The sequence below is a fragment of the Schistocerca piceifrons genome, chromosome 2 (assembly GCF_021461385.2).
Source record: "Schistocerca piceifrons isolate TAMUIC-IGC-003096 chromosome 2, iqSchPice1.1, whole genome shotgun sequence".
NCBI classification, from domain to species: Eukaryota; Metazoa; Arthropoda; class Insecta; order Orthoptera; family Acrididae; genus Schistocerca; species Schistocerca piceifrons.
The window spans coordinates 805,725,162-805,744,955 of record NC_060139.1 but is presented as its reverse complement, the minus strand read 5'-3'; the positions used below and the strand labels follow the sequence as shown (position 1 = coordinate 805,744,955).

The window sequence follows — 19,794 nt, the reverse complement described above, 5'->3', positions numbered from 1 at the left end:
ATTGCATAATTCTTTCCAAATGAAACAGTTCTGTTTAACTACCTCCCACATATGTTCTGATAACTGTTCAGAGAAGTAGCAGTACTGCCAAGTTTCATACAAAAGAGTTATGCAGTCTAAACTATAATTAAGGAATATATGAGAAAGATGACATCAGCTCTGACCTCTACTTGTATGTAAGGACAAGGTGTGCAAGGTGTGTTAGAAAAGTAATGTAATATATTTTATGTAACCACGAATTTTATTTTTTTATGTACAACAAGGTTGTTCCTTTCAGAAAAACTCCCTCTGGCAATTACACACCAGTGAGAACAACGTTTCAAGTCTTTATAATAGTTTTGAAAGGCTTCTGCCAAAATATCTATCAGCACCTCAGTTCTGCTCTTCTGGATATTTCCCCAAAAGCCCTTTCAAATGATTTTTTGGGTTTGAGGAATAAAAAGAAATCATATAGATTGGGACCCAGCATATAGGGAAGCTGAGGAACCACAGGAATGCTATTTTGCTTGCAGCAATGTTGACAGCTTTCAACAGTGAAATACAGATGTCTGTAGGTCACAACAGTAGCCATCTATATAGCTCCAGCAATTCTGAGGTGCTACCACAGAGGTGTCAAAAACTGTGTTACGTGACTGGTGGTGGCATGCATACACAGCTGCCACACACAGCCCACTGCAACTGTCAGGGATCGTCATACACCAACTTTACTACAGTATTGCTCTGTGATGGGAGGCAGCATGTAAGTATTTGCAAAGCAGGGTTGTACACGTGCCTCATTTTTCCCTGAATTTTTCTATGACTATCCAATAAAAAGTTTAAGTGAGTATTTGTCCCGGAGGCACAAATTCATTGTGGACAACCCCCAGACTAAAAACAGAATTATTATTTTGAGTTTGCTCATTCTCGCTTGGGATCTGGAGAGTTTGCAGTGTGCCACTCCTGGCGTTGGAATTTTGCCTGTATAATGTATTCAGAAACATTCCCAATTAATATAACGTCAATGTTTGTTAACTGAAACAGCAGCCTACCTTTAAATTTGATGTGACCAGGATCTAACTGTTAAGTGCTAATTGGATTTAGCTGCCTCGGGAGTAATTCCTAATTAGAATGTGGTTGCTCAACAATGTTCAACACAATGATTAAAGAGTTTTGCAATAACCAATTCCAAGATGTTTTAAACAGTTTGACTCAGATAAATCATAATTTTGAGGCAGATACAATTTTTGTCTCTCACTTCTAGTTAGGGTTAATCTCATCAAAGGTCAGAATGCTTGGTATTTTGTCACACACTGTAATAATGGTTAACACACACAATCCTCATTGCAAGCCAGTGAGTGGCTGGCGTGAACACAAATATACGGCACACTGTAAACCTTTATAAAACACTGAACAGGGTGTATATGCAGACAAGAAAGAGATATTCCCCAATTTCCCAGTTAAAAATGCACTTTTTCTTGGCTGGACCTGCTATTGTGACTTATAAAAAGCTACGAAGAGGTTCTGGAGAATATTCCTTCTCCGTGTCACAAACGTGTAGATGACACAAGTTCCTTTTAGCAGTTGAGAATAATGGAAGACAAAGCTCAATAATGAAAACAGATGACAATGTGGAAAGAGTGAAGTATCTTAGGAGGCCAGACTGTTGGTTGATCAGTAGTGATTTAAATTTTGTGTGTGTGTGGGGGGGTGAAGCATTTGTGCCTTGACTTTCTGAACTGCAATCAGAGGGAGGCTGTAAGGAATCTACAATCCCATAACCAATGATAATACACTATTCCCAGAATTATTACTTTTCTAACGTATGTTGTCCATCTACTGGGTATAAAAACAGGCAAGATTATGTTAACTATTATTGGGAATTGTGAACTGGGAAGAAATATTTTGTATAGGGTATGATAATTATTTTAATAAATAATCTATGATTCACAGCTGTTCCATAGTAACAAAATTCCTCCAAAAAACAGCATTCAATTAATATTCAAATAATGGCAGAGTACGCAGAATGTCAACTTTTACAGAATGTATGAAAGTAATCTGTACAATAGATAACATACCCCGAGCCAACGATTACTGAACATAGCAGCAAAGAACTGCAGCCTTGCTGCTAACACACACTTATGTGCAGGTAGCTCCCGGCCTTCTTCACACTTTATTTTCACATCAAACAAATCTTGATATTTGTTGTAGGATAGGCGGGGCCTCAGTGATGGCTGAACACCGTTTTTCATATGTATGTAACCAGCTTCATACCTGCATTCATGTAAAATACCCTTTAGTGATCACGTGCTTGTTTCTTGTATGATTGTAAGGAACAGTGTGCAAAAAAAAAAAAAAAAAAAAAAAAAATCCACAAACTATTTCAAAAATAAATGTTTATAGCAATTATTTAATATAAAACAATAACATCAGCCAAACCCAGAGAACAGAATGAAGTGCATTATGTAAACCCTACAGTTCCTATGTAGAATACTACAGCCATCACTATCAGAAATGAACTGAAAAGAAACTTAGCTGCAAGACTATTAAACTAGTCAGAACACAAAATCATCCCAATATCACACAACAGACAAGGAATTCATGTAGTGTTACTTAGCACAAAAATTTCACAATATCGGATAACTAAAGGAAGTAATAAAGCCAACTGATTGTGATAAAGGCAAATAGAACATAAAATGATAGTTTCCAACATGAGCACAGTTGGGGGGGGGGGGGGGGGGGGAGGAGAAACAAGCAAGGAGATAAAAAAAGAAGTTAAGAATTTAAAAGGAAACAAATAAGACAAAGAAGAGAGAGACATATTCTGAGTATTAAAATATTCTGAGTATTAAAATATTCTGAGTATTAAAATATTCTGAGAATCTGTCAATTTTCCAACAACTGGTCCCAGAAAATAAAATATTATGTACAAGAGCATAAAAAACTTTCAATGTTAAAAGGCTGCATCAATGGTTCTCATATGATAAATGGCTGTTTCAATCACTTCATAAAATGCACACAACTGGTCCAGGAAAATGACTGGCACATAAACATTACATTTAGATTTAACAATACTTTCAAAATTGTAACAGTATTATGAAATATTGTATTAGTAGACTTCCTAAATTACTAACACGTACAAAGACGTGGTGGAAATTTCCCAGCCAAGCTCAGAAACGTCATTTAAACAAATGAAAACTCTTGTACCTTTTTGTTAATTCACCACTTTTTGTGACTTAGCACATTCAAATATTAAATTAACCTGGACAAATTTTTTACTTATATGACTTTTTATAGCAGTAATATTGTGTATATTTTATTAAACTGATAAAATGGAATATTGAATGTTGCAATGATTTATTGCCAACAGAAATTCATCTTTAGCTGGTCAAAGTTAATAAGACCTCTGATATTAATTTTCAACAATTCTGAGATGGACACCTGAATTTGTGTAGGGCCACACATCTCACAGATGGCAAATGAAAAGCCATTAACCTATGAAATTTCATTTTCAAGGAATTAATTTAAAATGTAAGCACACAGAAACTTTATTATACCTGGAACTTCCCTATTCTATGAAAATCTCTCTACCAAAAGACAAAGTTTCTCAGAAGCCAAAACCTCTACTCTAACTTTAAGACTTAATCACACTTTTCTAATATACTTCATTGCCAGTGGAAACCTATTTTAAAAATTCCCCCACAAGCAACTGCATGATGTGCCATTGTTGCAATAAAGTCCCAGACATGTTGGCACACTAAATGGCAGTATTTCAAAAACTGCTCCTTTTCATCTATTAAATTGTATCTCAATGCCCCTGCATTTTATGCAGCTGAGACAAGTACAAAGTAATTGCTTTCACTTAAAAGACTGCTTACCGTACTTCTTGTAACTTCTGGTAAAGCAGTAAAATTCCTAGCTTCTTAGATGCTTCCTGGCCTAGACGAACAGGATTCTGTCTCTTTTCTGAGTCTATTTGAATTTCTTCCTTTGTAGCTTTAATTTTCTTCTTTTGTTTATTTTCAGTATACACACTGAATGCTGAAGTATTTTCCATATCATTTACATCAAGCTCTTTGAATACATCATGATGTCTTTGAGATACCTGGCAGCTGTTTTCTTTTGATTCTTGAATTGTTATCCTGAAACATATCAAAGAAATAAACATAATGCTAAAAATTAAAAAAAGCTAAGGGAACATACATTAAAGTAAGCTAGCCCTTTCGTTGTTTATGAAGGAATACTGGGCGAAAAGAAAGGCCAACAAATGTTGATTACGTGTGGTCGTAAGTGATCCATCCGCGAAGAAGAAGAAGAAAGTAAGGAGAATTATGTCCCTGGGTAAATTATTTGTAGTATGTTGATTACAGCTGAGAGTAACATGAGAGCACACTGGGTTAGATTGCCAGACAAATAGAAAAGCAATGGTTGAGTTTTGAGGTTTTGGAATGGATGGTCTGTCAATATTGTTTTCCTGTCTCGTATTTTCGGTCAGCACTCCTTCTATTGTTATAAATTTTGGGATTGATAATAACTTTTGCTTGTATTTCTGCTAGAATTCATTTTACACTTGTTTTTGGAAGGCAAGTGATAAAAATGCTGAAAAACAGCATGTCCTGGGACGCGTAACCATGAGTAAGGTAACTTCGTTATAGTGCCTCTATAATTTAAAACCGAATATGATGCTTTGATGAGTTTTAGCACTTTTCACATTCACAAGGCATTGTCAGAGGTGAAATAAATGTTAAGTGCCAAATAAAATTTTAAAACCAACTTGCACTCAAAACTTAACACTTAGATTTGTTATCTAATACTTACCCACAGCATGAAGAGACATATCAACTCACTATTTTTAAATACATGTTTTTTCATAAAAATACTGTCAAAAGACAACTTAACATAAACTCCCTTAAATTATTTATGTAAATCTGTCTTTGGTGCAAGTGTAGTGAATCTTAAAAATATGTTGGTGCTTATGGTCAAGCAAATTTCATTGATGTAGTTAATTTCCAAACCACATATTACAGAGATCAGCTGATCTCATACAACTGGTAACTGTGCACAACTTCAGACCGTTCTGTTAGGATAAAGAAAGATGGAAAGTTACACAAATGCCAAGCTAGCATTTGATAAAGTTAAAGCAGTGATTGTGAAACGAGGGAAAGGAATCACAAAAAGCTCAGGGGTTAGATTTGTTTAGCAGCTGGAAAGCAGAGGGGGGTTATCTGTGGCAGATATGCAGCAGTAAGCGTAACTGTATCACAACCGTACTTGTATGGACATTGAAGACTAAAGAGAACAAACTCCATATTATGAGAAAATTGGACAACTGCGTATAAATATCATGCGTCTAAACAATCAGCTGGTGTAAATGATAACTAAAGAAGCTGCAATATTTTTCCCAGTGGCAGCTTTCCTGCTAATTTTACTGAGTGAATTTACGACTTGTGTGTGGCAGATATAGAATGCAGCAGTTAACTGCTAATACAATCTACAGCATTAGTTTTGGCCACTATTTCTACATGTTAATGTATGCTTTTCTTTGTTATTCATACCTTAAAGTTCCTTCATAACATGATCAGAAATGATAAAATGAGAACGAAGTGTGTATGCGATCATTTTGGCACTTTTACTAACATGCTAACTAAAGACTAAAATTACGTTTCAATTTTTGTGAATGTGAGAATGAGAATTTTGAGGTATTCATCTTATGGGTGTTTAAATGGAACCCAAATCTTTGTAGACAATCATACTATCCTGAAACTCAAGTCCAAACATGGATTGGATTGCGGCCATGCCCTTTAAGAAGAACCATCCTGGCATTTGCCTGGAACGATTTAGGGAAATAACGGAAAACCTAAATCAGGATGGCCAGACCAGGGATTAAACCGTCGTCCTGCCAAATATGAGTCCAGTGTGCTAACCACTGCACCACCTCAATTGGTTTGGTCCATGCATGGTTTGATCATCTGCAAAGGTCTGACCTCCATTTACACTTCTACAACACCAAGTATAGTATGATTCAACAAGTTGCTGGAGCAGCTCCAATCAATGAGAAGATGCAAGAATGGAGACTTCCTTGGTACAGACACAGCATATGGGCACCACCCAGCTCAGTCATAAGCCCAGTCCATCTCATTGTCAAAGGTCAAAGACACCATGGAAAGACTAAAATACAGTGGCTGGACACTATAAATGCCGATCTCAGATCAAGAAGGCTAAATCAATGGGAAGCATTAGGTCTTGTGAAATGTGCACTGGCCCAAAAAGTTTCCCTGTTCCACCAAAAGGGCATAGGGGGGGAAAGGGGGCAGGGGGGGAAAGGGGGCAGGGGGGAAAGGGGGCAGGGGGGGAAAGGGGGCAGGGGGGGAAAGGGGGCAGGGGGGGAAAGGGGGCAGGGGGGGAAAGGGGGCAGGGGGGGAAAGGGGGCAGGGGGGGAAAGGGGGCAGGGGGGGAAAGGGGGCAGGGGGGGAAAGGGGGCAGGGGGGGAAAGGGGGCAGGGGGGGAAAGGGGGCAGGGGGGAAAGGGGGCAGGGGGGGAAAGGGGGCAGGGGGGGAAAGGGGGCAGGGGGGGAAAGGGGGCAGGGGGGGGAAAGGGGGCAGGGGGGAAAGGGGGCAGGGGGGAAGGGGGGCAGGGGGGAAGGGGGGCAGGGGGGAAGGGGGGCAGGGGGGGAAGGGGGGCAGGGGGGAAGGGGGGCAGGGGGGAAGGGGGGCAGGGGGGAAGGGGGGCAGGGGGGAAGGGGGGCAGGGGGGAAGGGGGGAAGGGGGGAAGGGGGGCAGGGGGGAAGGGGGGCAGGGGGGAAGGGGGGAAGGGGGGCAGGGGGGAAGGGGGGCAGGGGGGAAGGGGGGCAGGGGGGAAGGGGGCAGGGGGGAAGGAGGGAGAGGGGAAAGGGGGGAGGGGGAGGGGGAAAGGGGGAAAGGGGGGGAGGGGGGAAAGGGGGAGGGGGGAGGAGCAAGAGGACAAGAATGAAGCAGACCTTGCTTTCCATGAAGTTCCAAGAGCAACCAGACACTTTTTTCAATAATAAACACAGTTGAGATCAGGGTGATGGAGGAAAAGTGCTGTAAAATTAGCAAAAGCTTAGGGTGTGTAGTAGATGATGGTTACAGTAAGTGCTCTTACAACTAGCATTACTGTGAAACAAAGTGTTGTGAGTGGAACTGCATGGGAATAAGCCTGTTAACCTCAAACTGCCAATATTTTAAAATGATAAACCTTGTCCTTGCAAAGACAAACTTCAGGAGTTAATAAATGTAATGTATGACCATACAACAGCATCACTTGAAAATACTCTTCCCTGGTAGCTGCACATATGAATGCGCCCTTTCCATATGTGAGACACCACATTTCTCTTCAATTTTATAATTTGGTTATCTTTAAGTGTCCATGCTCTTTTTTCCACAAAATGTGACTACATTATTACACAGTAAGACTAAATCCACACACTCCTCGTTTATCCTATGACTAGAAGGTATTATCGTTCTGCTTAGTAGCCTACATGCTACCACGTTTGATATGTTACATACTTATTATGCAAAGAAGAAATTACTTGATAAGCTACATATAAAACTTAAATTTTTAATAAAACAATGAAGAGTGATCATGGTGAGCCAATAGAGTAACTTACTCTACACTGCAAGGACCTGGCTTCAGGAGATCACAATCTGAAGTATACAAGAACTGCAATATTTGTTCAAATATTTCAGGACGAATGTTCTTAATCTTCACACGAGGCACATTATTTTCATTATCATCATTTGACTTTTCTTGTTTTATCATGTGCAGCAATGTATCACTGGACAGAGCCACTATGTACTGATGTGCTGGAAACTCCCGAGCACCCACCTGTAAACAACCACAACACATGTAAGTGGAACAAAAGTTTACATTTTAATGTTTGTGCTGCTATTTGAAAACAAAACAATAATAATAAATAAACACCCAACAAATAATGAAAGCAACTTTTCCACAGAAACCCTAACACATGTAATCCCCACCAGTATCAAGATTTCAACAGTGAACTATAGGAGCCTCAATTAAAATAACTAAAAATTGTAACACCATTAGCCACTAAGATAGAAAAGGAAATCAGTGGAACTACAACACATGTTTAACTTTTTAGTCACTCAACATTACTTAAACTTATCAGGCGCAATAAGATCTACAAATTTTCATTACCACTTATTTTCAATTCTATTAATAAGAGAATTATCCACAAAAAATTTCGTCATCAGTTCCAGTAATGAGAAAAAGCCAAAATATTTCTGTTTTGAAACCAAACAGTCCCACAAGATGCACCACAGAGGAAAAAAATGTTGTTTTTAACAACAACAAAAAATCATTTTAGAATATATTCTGTAAAGCAAAAGCTATTAGAATCAATTCTCACACACAACTTTGGTAATAAATATTAAAATACTTACAAAGATGAGGTGACTTACCGAACAAAAGCGCTGGCAGGTCGATAGACACACAAACAAATACAAACATACACACAAAATTCAAGCTTTCGCAACAAACTGTTGCCTCTCAGGAAAGAGGGAAGGAGAGGGGAAGACGAAAGGAAGTGGGTTTTAAGGGAGAGGGTAAGGAGTCATTCCAATCCCGGGAGCGGAAAGACTTACCTTAGGGGGAAAAAAAGGACAGGTATACACTCGCACACACGCACATATCCATCCACACATACAGACACAAGCAGACATATTTAAAGACAAAGAGTTTGGGCAGAGATGTCAGTCGAGGCAGAAGTGTAGAGGCAAAGAAGTTGTTGAAAGACAGGTGAGATATGAGTGGCGGCAACTTGAAATTAGCGGAGATTGAGGCCTGGCGGATGACGAGAAGAGAGGATATACTGAAGGGCAAGTTCCCATCTCCGGAGTTCGGATAGGTTGGTGTTGGTGGGAAGTATCCAGATAACCCGGACGGTGTAACACTGAGCCAAGATGTGCTGGCTGTGCACCAAGGCATGTTTAGCCACAGGGTGATCCTCATTACCAACAAACACTGTCTGCCTGTGTCCATTCATGCGAATGGACAGTTTGTTGCTGGTCATTCCCACATAGAATGCATCACAGTGTAGGCAGGTCAGTTGGTAAATCACGTGGGTGCTTTCACACGTGGCTCTGCCTCTGATCGTGTACACCTTCCGGGTTACAGGACTGGAGTAGGTGGTGGTGGGAGGGTGCATGGGACAGGTTTTGCATCGGGGGCGGTTACAAGGATAGGAGCCAGAGGGTAGGGAAGGTGGTTTGGGGATTTCATAGGGATGAACTAACAGGTTACGAAGGTTAGGTGGACGGCGGAAAGACACTCTTGGCGGAGTGGGGAGGATTTCATGAAGGATGAATCTCATTTCAGGGCAGGATTTGAGGAAATCGTATCCCTGCTGGAGAGCCACATTCAGAGTCTGGTCCAGTCCCGGAAAGTATCCTGTCACAAGTGGGGCACTTTTGTGGTTCTTCTGTGGGGGATTCTGGGTTTGAGGGGACGAGGAAGTGGCTCTGGTTATTTGCTTCTGTACCAGGTCGGGAGGGTAGTTGCGGGATGCGAAAGCTGTTTTCAGGTTGTTGGTGTAATGATTCAGGGATTCCGGACTGGAGCAGATTCGTTTGCCACGAAGACCTGGCTGTAGGGAAGGGACCGTTTGATGTGGAATGGGTGGCAGCTGTCATAATGGAGGTACTGTTGCTTGTTGGTGGGTTTGATGTGGACGGACGTGTGAAGTTGGCCATTGGACAGGTGGAGGTCAACGTCCCACGTGGAATGTTTCCTTCCATTATATTAAAATACTTACAGTTACACGTTGCAATCAATATGACTGCTTGTTATCGGTTTGACTTACTTACAGTTGAATCTGGATGATTACCATTTATGAATCAATTTCTGTATTTATTTGTCATTCAAATTAAGAAAATGAATTCTCTTAGTAAGTGACCATTGACAAATGGTGCCATAGCTTTTAATGCTTTCTTCACACTAAAAAATTGACACTGTTTTCTCTATGGGACAGGTCTTGCATCTAGGTCTATCACTGGGATGTGAGAAATGGGGCAAGATGTTGGGGGCAGGGGTTGTGTAGGGGTGGATGAGGATATTGTGTAGGTTCGGTGGGCAGCGGAATACCACTGTGGAAATGGTAGGAAGGATAGTGGATACAACATTTCTCATTTCAGGGCACGACAAGATGTAGTCAAAACCCTGGTGGAGAATGTATTTCAGTTGCCCCAGTCCTGGGTGGTACTGAGTTACGGGGGAATGCTCCTCTGTGGCTGGACGGTGGGAGTTTGAGAGGTGTTGGGTGACGAAATATAAGATGCGGGAGATCTGTTTTTGTACAAGGTTGGGAGGATAATTACAGTCTGCAAAGGCCTCAGTGAGACCCTGAAGATATTTCGAGAGGGACCACTCACCACTACAGATGCGACAGCCACAGGTGGCTAGGCTGTATGGATGGAACTTCTTGGTATGGAATGGGCAGCAGCTGTCAAAGTGGAAATATTGCTGGTGGTTGGTAGATTTGATATGGACAGAGGTACTGATATAGCCATCTTTGAGGTGGAGGTCAGCATCGAGGAAGATGGCTTGATGGGTTGAGTAGGACCAGGTGATGTTAATGGGGAAGAAGGTGTTGAGGTTCTGGAGGAATATGGATAGGGTGTCCTCACCCTCAAGCCAGATCACAAAGATGTCTCAGTGAATCTGAACCAGGTGAGGGGTTTGGGATTCTGAGTGTTTAGGAAAGATTCCTCAAGATGCCCCATGAACAGGTTTGCATAGGATGGTGCCATGCAGGTGCCCATAGCCATACCCCAGATTTGTTTGTAGGTAATGCCTTCAAAGGAGAAGAAATTGTGAATGAGGATATAGTTGGTCTTGGCAACTGGGGAGGAGGTGGTTTGGAATCTGTCAGGTGTTGGAAAACTAGTGTTCAATAGCGGTGAGGCCACGGGCATAATGCATGTTAGTGTAAAGGGAGGTGGCATCAATTGTAATCATGTAACGAGCAGGGTACCAAGTGGTAAAGCGACAGGAACTGTGGAGAGTCAGTGGAGGAAATGGTAGATATCTTTTGTATAGGAGGGTAGGTTGCAGGTAACAGGCTGAAGATGTTGGTCTACGAGAGCACAGATTGTCCCAGTGGGGACACAGTAACTGCCCACAATGTGGCGTCCTGGGTGATAGGGTTTGGGACTTATGGAAGCATGTAGAAGGTAGGAGTGCGAGGAGTGATAGGGGTGGGGAGAGAGATGGACTCCGGGGAGAGGTTCTGGGATGGGCCTAAGGGTTTGAGGAGAGATTTGAGATCCAACTGGATTTCTGGAATGGGGTCACTGTGGCAGAATTTGTAGGTGGATGAATCTGACAGCTGGCAGAGTCCCTCTGCAAGGCAATCCTTGCATTGAAAACAACAGTGGTGGAGCTCTGTCAGCAGGTAGCGTTATAAGGTTGGGATCATTTTTCAGGTGGCAGATTTCAGATCTTTCTGCAGAAGTAAGGTTAGCTTGCATGTTGAGGGATTTCGTGAATGATGGTGAGGCAAGGCTCAAGATGATGAAATTCTGGAAAGTTAACAGGGGCTGGATTTGGAGTTGGATCTTGGTTTTTACTTCCCTCCTTTTCCACTAACCTCCCTATCTCTCCTGTCCACTGTCTAACCTCCCAACTACACCCAGCTGTCCTACCCTTTCTACACCTCGTCACTGTACACTCCCAGCAGCACTTTACTGTCCCCCACCCCTATCCTGCTATCCTTCCCTCACCTTGCCCCAACCTCCTCCTCACCCCCCACCCAGTTCCCTCTCCCATAATGCACTGCTGCCCGCAGTCTGGCTACAGCTGCCAGAGACTGCAGTCGTGTGTGTGTGTGTGTGTGTGTGTGTGTGTGTGTGTGTGTGTGTGTGTGTGTGTGTGTGTGTGTGTTCACTGTCTATTTGTGACAACAGCCTTGCTGGCAGAAAGCTGTTTCTCACATTCTTTTAGTTGTGCCTTTCTGTGACTTAGTATCTCCACTATATGGTGAGTAGTAAATATCCTTTTCATTACATGGTTATGTTCCATCCTGGATTTTCGATTGTTTGGTTTTGGACTGCACCTTCATTGTAGACAAAATTTTGAAGGCTACAGCTCTTCCACCTATTGGAACTTCACAATACTGGAGGTGCAGAAGCGAGAATATTCCACAAGATTCTACAACAAATTCCACACATTTTCAACTGAAATTGCCCAGGGAGGGGGAATGTGTTCCAATTCTTGTTGAGTGTCCCTTTAGTTCTCATATAGTGAATACCCCTTCATGTCGAATGTTTTGATAGTGAAGTGAATTGTCTAAATGGCAGCTGTGAGAGGAAAAAAACAGTGTGGGGGTGATTTACACACAAAATGGTAACGTGAGTAGGGGCAACATGGCAATGATAGGCACAGTAGGTAGGAAATGAGAGCACTACTGTATGATATCATAAGATTATCATTCATATTATAAGCCTTCTCTGCTAGCTAGAAGTCAGGGAGGGAAAAGGAGGGGGGCGGGGCAGGGGAGGGGGGGGGGGTTTACAGTTGAATACAGTTCACATTAATCAAAGCTTGAGCCATTTTGATTGTGCAAGAGAGAGGTAGGATGGCTGCAAAATGTAAATGTAAATATGGTGTTACTGATATACTTCTTAAAGGTTTCAACAACACCCAAAGTAGATTTGCCTCCAGCAATAATGTTGTAAATGAGTAAGTGTGATTGTTTGCTAACACTCTGGTTATTGGTAGGTTTAATGTAAACCACCATACAGGGGGGTGTCTGTCGTGAGAGTCTTCAGGTACATTTTGTGTGGTTTTGTGGCAGATGTTTGTAATTTTGTTTTTGCAACATGTAGCTGAAGTCAGCTGAAGCAAATACTTCTCATCCCATTTTTCAAGTGATGCCCCATGTTGATGGAAAGCATTGGTTTGTTTCCTTTTAAAAATCAAATGATTTTTAAAGCAGAATCTGTGGGCCTCTTTGATAGTGTTATCAAATTATTCTAACCTAATATTTGTTTTACTGATATGTATTAACAGGGACAGTAAAAAACAAAGAATAAATAGCACATTTGCACAGTGTTAGTGCAGGCCAGGTGGAGCGATTCTAGAATTTCTGCGTAAATTCTAGAACCACTCTGCCTTCCAACATCTCTAATACACAATATTTTAGATGTGAGTGGGCAAACGGAACACTATCTACTGCATGCCACCTGTCTGTGTGTGTGCAGGTCTGAAGTTTGTCGTGAGAAGACTTCAGACACGGCAGTCGAACGGCACCAACAAGTACTGGTTGGTTGGTTGGTCAGTCCATGGAAGGCGTAGTGAAAGCACACAGAAGAATCAAGGAAACTGTGTGTTATTCTGTGCTGTTTTGTAATGGTGGCTACTGTTAGTGATAAAAGAACAGTTGAGTTGAGAAAGACTTAAGTAACTCTTTAGCACAGACTTGGTAGAGGCAAAACATGTTTATGATTTCTGTGGCTGTTAAACCAACTCTGTTGTAAAAGTATCTTAATTGTGTCTAATGTGAGACGACATAGGAGACTTACAAGAAGTTGAATATTTATGTGAGAAATGATAATTTTGTTCTTTGTGGAAGCTGAAATATACTGAGAGTGAACTAAAAGTGCTCTTCGAGTACCTACTTATTTCATGAGTAGAGAGAGTGTCTTATATGTTCCTTTAACTAGCAACATTCTTCGGAGAAGAATGTTTTTAGAGATTTATTTAGTCTGCTACCCAGAGAAGAAGATCAGCTGTGAATACCAAGTAAGTTGACTTGTGTAAAAGAAGTGGGAAGGTTGCGATACAACTTCACACATTCTTGTCATCAAAAACATTAGACAGGGCAGTGATGTCATTGCTCGAATACTCATTATTCATCATTTTTTACTGTCCTTGTTAAAGTATCTTATCAAATTAAATTAAATTAGAACAGCCAACTAGTCAAAAAGGTCTTTGAAGGTTAGAACAGTCAAATCTGCTAACAGGCATACAATAAGAAAACAATTGAATCAGTGAGTTGGAGGGGTCATGTCCAGTTTTTTTCCACATTATGTTTATCAGTGATATCTAACCTTTACATCTGTATGTATCATTTGGTTTAACAACGGGTCATATCCCATCAACAGAAGTGATAATTAGATGGCTATTGAGGTAGAGAAGAGGCCATGTCCAGATAAATAAATGTATGGTGGACCTACTCCAATAAAAAAAAACAAGCAACTAAATGACATAAAGAAAATTCTACATTCTTGCATAACAAGAAGAAATCCTTTTACAACAATATCTGCTAGTCACCACTGAAGAACAGACAAGATAAAAATGAAGCAAACCCATTTCGATTGGGGTCACATTCTGGGTGCAGTATGAATAAACCTGTACGCTCATAGCACAGTTGCTTCATCAACAGCGTCAGGTTTGAAAAAGAATCATCTGCAGTAGATTCAAACAGGATTACTGACCACACTCGATGGCTACAGTATGTTGTAATGGTATATATTGTTTCACCCTGGGGCCAATGCAACATAGCAACTCCACAACACCTTGCTTAGACCCGTTGCATAGTAACAGTTTTTTGGTGTCGTGAAAAATTTACTTTGAGTCATGAGCGCTTTTCCAGCTCGCCAATTCAATTATAAAAGCTAAACTGGTAATTTTTTCAAGCCAAGAGGTCTGTATTCACCAATTACCAATGCATGATAAATCAGTCAGCCAGAACACACAGATTGTGGTCTGAGAAATATTCTGGCTAATAGGTGGACAGATTGCCTTGAATATAATAATAAAATGTGCAACACAAAAATATCACCATCAGAAACAAATGTTCTATGTTATGTCTTCAGTCAGACTTACTTACTTGCAAAATCTGGAATTGCATGAAGTTTAAATGCTTACAAAGGAAAGATCCCACGTAGCTAAATAATCCAGAGACCAAACTCAATAACAGATATAAATTTAAATAGGTGTAATGGCATAAAAGTATTTCAAAATGGAGACCAAATCCAGAAAATTAATGACAGCTATTCTCTGGGTATCAAGGTAGGACACTGAAAAGATCTGAATACTACAGTGTGAACTGCCAGTAATGTGCAACATAAGAATAAGAAAGTACAAGCATTCTGACCTGAATGTTCCATCAGTTCAGTCAATTGAGGTTATATTGCAATCTATTTGAAAACAATTTTTGTAACACTGCAGTTTCAAAACTAAAACTTCCAGATATTGAATATAAAGCACAATAAAAATTTGGGGGGAATTTTTCCATCTCTTGGATTATTTAAATTCTGGAAAGGTAAACTGCTCATACACCTTACCACACTGTACCTCACTGAGTAATACATTAGTACTGACCTGAAATATGACATCATGAATAAGATCTTCAGAATGGGCAGTCTGTAATAAATTGAGCATTTGCTCTTTCATTTCATTGGTTGTAACTTGGGGACATTCTAATAAAGCTGCTTTTGGGTGTACCTGAAAAATCAGAAATGACAAATATCATGTTCAGTGCAAGGAAGGGAGTAGGGGAAGGAAGGAAGGAACACACACACACACACACACACACACACACACACACACACACGGTGGTGAATATTATTCAGGGATAAGACAAGAATGATCATTTGAAACTGGACCAAAACAAAAGAAAAAAATGTCTAGTAAAAATGTGCTGTAAAATACATGCCTTAAAAATTATGAGCACTTATTTATTAGAAGAGTTGTGTTTCAAAGTAGTGAAGATGAAAAAGTGCTCATAGCTCTTAAGGTATACATTTTAGAACAAATGTTTACTAGACTTTTTTCTTGTTTTGGTCCATACTACCACTTCCCAAAATATGGAAAGCAAAGAGCTTGCAGTAAAAGAGATTTCTTCCACAGTATCTGAGATCAAGGATTGCTCTTAAGGTATGCGCTTTAGAGCCCAAGTTTACTCGACTTTGTTTTGGATGATCATTCCTGCCACATCCCTGAATATTGACCATCACTTGTGAAACACCCTGTATAAATTTTGTCCTGGTACCAAAACAAAATAAAATTTTGTATAAAAGCTTAGCAAAATAGTATGCTGTGAGCAGCACACTAATATGTTCTTAGGGGTGGTTAATGGATTAATTATTAAATCTAACATTCAGAGTTTTCTTTAAAAATCAGTTTTATTTTAGAGGAAAAGCTTTTAAAATGCTTCAGTGCAAGGAAACCTACACCTCCTGGCAGTCCGTGTGACAGAATGTTTAACTCATCCTAAGACCACATGACAATCTTATTTTTTGTTGTTTTATAATTATGGTCCATGAAGTTCAAAACTTAAATACCAATCACCCAAAGCATTCCAATATGACTCTCAAAGCATGTAAAGAAAAATGACTTTGAACGTCTTTAGTGCCCTAAAGTATGGTCAGCTTTTTGACAGGTGGTGTGGCCCTGTGGTAGCGCCTTCATTACTCTGCTAGTGGCCTGGGTTCCATTCCTTGCCAACGCATAATTGTAAATAAATGTGCATGTTCTACAAAGATTTCCAAGAAAAGTGAAACATACAAAGTTAATTTTTTCAACAGGACGAGAAGAAAACCACCGATCCCTGGTTCTGGGTGACTTTCCTGAAATCTACCCTTTTTCTAGACTTCTCCATTTCTTTCCCTTCAACGTTCTTCCTTCTCCTTCAACCATTCTGCCTGAAGGAGGTGTCACTGGCTCCGAAAGCTTGCAAATTATGACAGTCTTCTATTGTGTGTTCTGCTGCCGCTTGGTGAGAGATTTTTTATCTAGCCAATTTAATTATTTTTTCAATAATTGATTGTTTTCATTGTTATATTAGCCCAAGTGGCAATACTGATTCACAGAAAGGCACAACCAAAAGCCTAATAAAGGAGTGAGCTTTCAGCCAAAAGGCCTCCTTCTACAGTAAAGACACACACACACACACACACACACACACACATTGTCTGGCTAGAGACAGTGGTCGCGCGCGCGCACGGGTGTGTGTGTGTGTGTGTGTGTGTGTGTGTGTGTGTGTGTGTGTGTGTTTTTTTACTTAGCTCACTTGTCTAGAAGTCTTTTTGTTGAGCCTGTCTGTGACTCAACATATCCACTGTATCACTAGCAGCACACTATCCTTTTCCTAATATTGACAGTGTCATTTTTTATGACAAATGAATGTTCTTTTTGTTAATTACATATCCCACAACAATCTAGTTTTCATTGCAAATACAACCTATTAATTAGTGATCTTTTATTAATCATCACTTAAGTGCTTGTACTACATGCACCTTTGTCTAAAAATTTGCCTTGGCTGGGAAAACCCGGATGCCTCAACGTGGCAGACTAGCACTCTAGCACAGAGCCACACAGCCCACCAAAAACCAAACTCGATTTGCAGAATTAACAACACTTGGAAAACTTCAATGTCTATTTTCTCCAGCATTTCCGAGACTGCATCGAACAGCTTTGGGTGACTGATGTTTGAGTTCTAAGTTTCACATACCATAAATATTAAAAACAGGAAATACAAAATCCAATTGCCATGTGGTCTTCTTGTCAGTACAGCAAACAACACTTTCCAAAGGACAAGAGTTCAGTCACTAGATGATGGCAGGTTCCACTCATGACTGATGGGCTTTTGGTTTTAGTGCCATTTGATGGCTCAGTCATTTATTTCCTTATAATAATCCTTCAAGCTTTTCTATCACAAAACTAACAATACTATAAAAAAAACTTACAGAAAAAATAATATTAAAAATACAAAATGTAGAATAAGTACCATAAAAAACACACAAAAGTATAATATTTAAGACAGAACAACAGAAAACAGTGCCCTTGCTCTTATCAAAGACATATATGCAATGACATGCTGTTTATACCTCAAGCGGTAAAAGCAACAATTTGTCGAATAGTACAGGCGTCGTCTTGTCGAAAATCTTATAAACAAGACTGGGAGATCCTGTTTCAGAGCCAAGTGGCCAAATTCTCAGTCTTTTTTTAAGTGCTTGCTGACAACAAGAGCCCCTACTATTCAGAGACTAAGTACCTTTATTCCTTAAATTATTTACACCTCTCCCCCCCTCTTAGATATATTTCTCTCTCTGCCAAACCTACCTGTATAATGGCAAAATTCCTCCCTTTTACATCTGAAGCAACGCTTACTCCCCGATGCACATGAGGTAGTCTTCTTATTTTCACAAATTCTCTTGGTTCTTCATGTATGCCATTGACTTGCTTGTTATTGTCAGGTACATTTTTTCTGCCTTTTCTCATCTTTACTTCACCCTCAAATGCTTCACCATCTTTAGTAACAAACAGCAACTGACTGCGATTAGCTACAAAATCGGCAACCTCTAGTGGACGGTTTATCACAAAAATACAGCTGCAAAACAATACACAAAATTAGTATTTGCCAATGTCCTTTCCATTTCTTGCCAGTAAGCACACTATTACAGCATATTTCATACTTCATTTCAAATTTTGCAGAGCTTTCAAAACTTACCGGGAAAGTTGTGGTGCCGACTCTTGCCATACTAAGACAGTTCCTCTATCAGTGAGTGCAGCTACTTTCAACTCTTCACCACCTTTGTCCATGAGAACATTGCTGTCTACATGTGCATCCAAGTGTCCTCCTATCACAGACAACTTTGCGATTCCCAGCTGCCTAAGTGAATAAAGCAAAACGTTGTTCAACAGTGATGAAAGCTGCTACAATCTACAAAACTGAAAATGTCCAGCTGGAACCAGAATATGTTATACGAGGAGTGTTTTTTAAGTAAGGTCCGTTTGAACATAAGTACACATTGAAAGGTTATTTCAAAAAAGTAAATTTATTTTAAGAAAGTACATACTTCACTCTATTTTTTGACATAGTTGCCAAGTTTGTTTAAACACATATCATACTTCCTAACCAATTTTAAAATACCCTCTTTATAAAAACTTGCCACCTGCTCCGATAACCAAGAGCTCACTCCCGTTTTCATGTCGTCATCGTCATCATTGTAACGGTTGCCACTGAGGTGGTGTTTGAGGTGGAGGAACAGATGGTAATCCCTTGGTGCAAGATCAGGAATGTAGGGGGTGTGGCCTAAAACTTCCCAGCCAAAACTGCCCAATAAATTGCGGGTCTGACCTGCAGTGTGAGGTCTTGCATCACGCCGCATCTTTTGTGTTGAATCGCTCTGTGTAGCTTTCTCTGGGTTTGAGTGGTTCCTCGCTGCATGAAGTCGACCAACGAAACACCATGCCTACTGGGGCAGAGTCTGTTTGGCCTTCACCTTTACAGGTGTGTGTGTGTGTGTGTGTGTGTGTGTGTGTGTGTGTGTGTGTGTGTGTGTCCATTCCATGCTCTGTTGCTTCAATTCGGACATGATATATGAAACCCATGTTTCGTCTCAAGTTATGATCTGACTCAAGAAGCTGTCACCTTCTTCTTGGTAACGACTCAAGAACTTCATCGCACAGTCAAATCTTTGATTTGTGTGATCCTCTGTTAGGAGTTTCAGGACCCAACAGGAGCACAGTTTCCTAAACATTGTTTCTGAACACCTAATGTTGTAAAGCACTGACATGTCAGGAAATTCGTTTGAGAGACCTGTTATTGTGAAGTGCCTATTCTCACGAATCCTCGCTTCAACTGAAGACACCAAATCATCTGTAATCAAAGAAGGGTGACCGGAGTGGTCCTCATCATGGACATTGTCACGGCCATCTTTGAATTCTCTTACCCACTTACACACTTTGCTTTCACTCATAACAGTATCACCGCACACTTCACAAATCTGCTGATGAATTTCTACAGCAGACAGGTTCCTTGCTGACAAAAAC

At 40.4% G+C, this 19,794-nt stretch overlaps 1 protein-coding gene across 1 annotated transcript in view; it reads right to left on the bottom strand.

Moving 5' to 3' along the window:
* The window catches only part of LOC124774925 (inhibitor of Bruton tyrosine kinase), a 134,065-nt gene that overhangs the window by 47,722 nt on the left and 66,549 nt on the right, over positions 1–19,794 (bottom strand). The window contains exons 7-12 of the mRNA XM_047249606.1: positions 18,470–18,631; positions 18,082–18,349; positions 15,340–15,462; positions 7,604–7,821; positions 3,855–4,118; positions 2,055–2,250 (exon numbers count right to left, since the gene is read on the bottom strand). Of these exons, the coding sequence (XP_047105562.1) occupies positions 2,055–2,250; positions 3,855–4,118; positions 7,604–7,821; positions 15,340–15,462; positions 18,082–18,349; positions 18,470–18,631 (1,231 nt within the window). The remainder of the gene's footprint in view (positions 1–2,054; positions 2,251–3,854; positions 4,119–7,603; positions 7,822–15,339; positions 15,463–18,081; positions 18,350–18,469; positions 18,632–19,794) is intronic.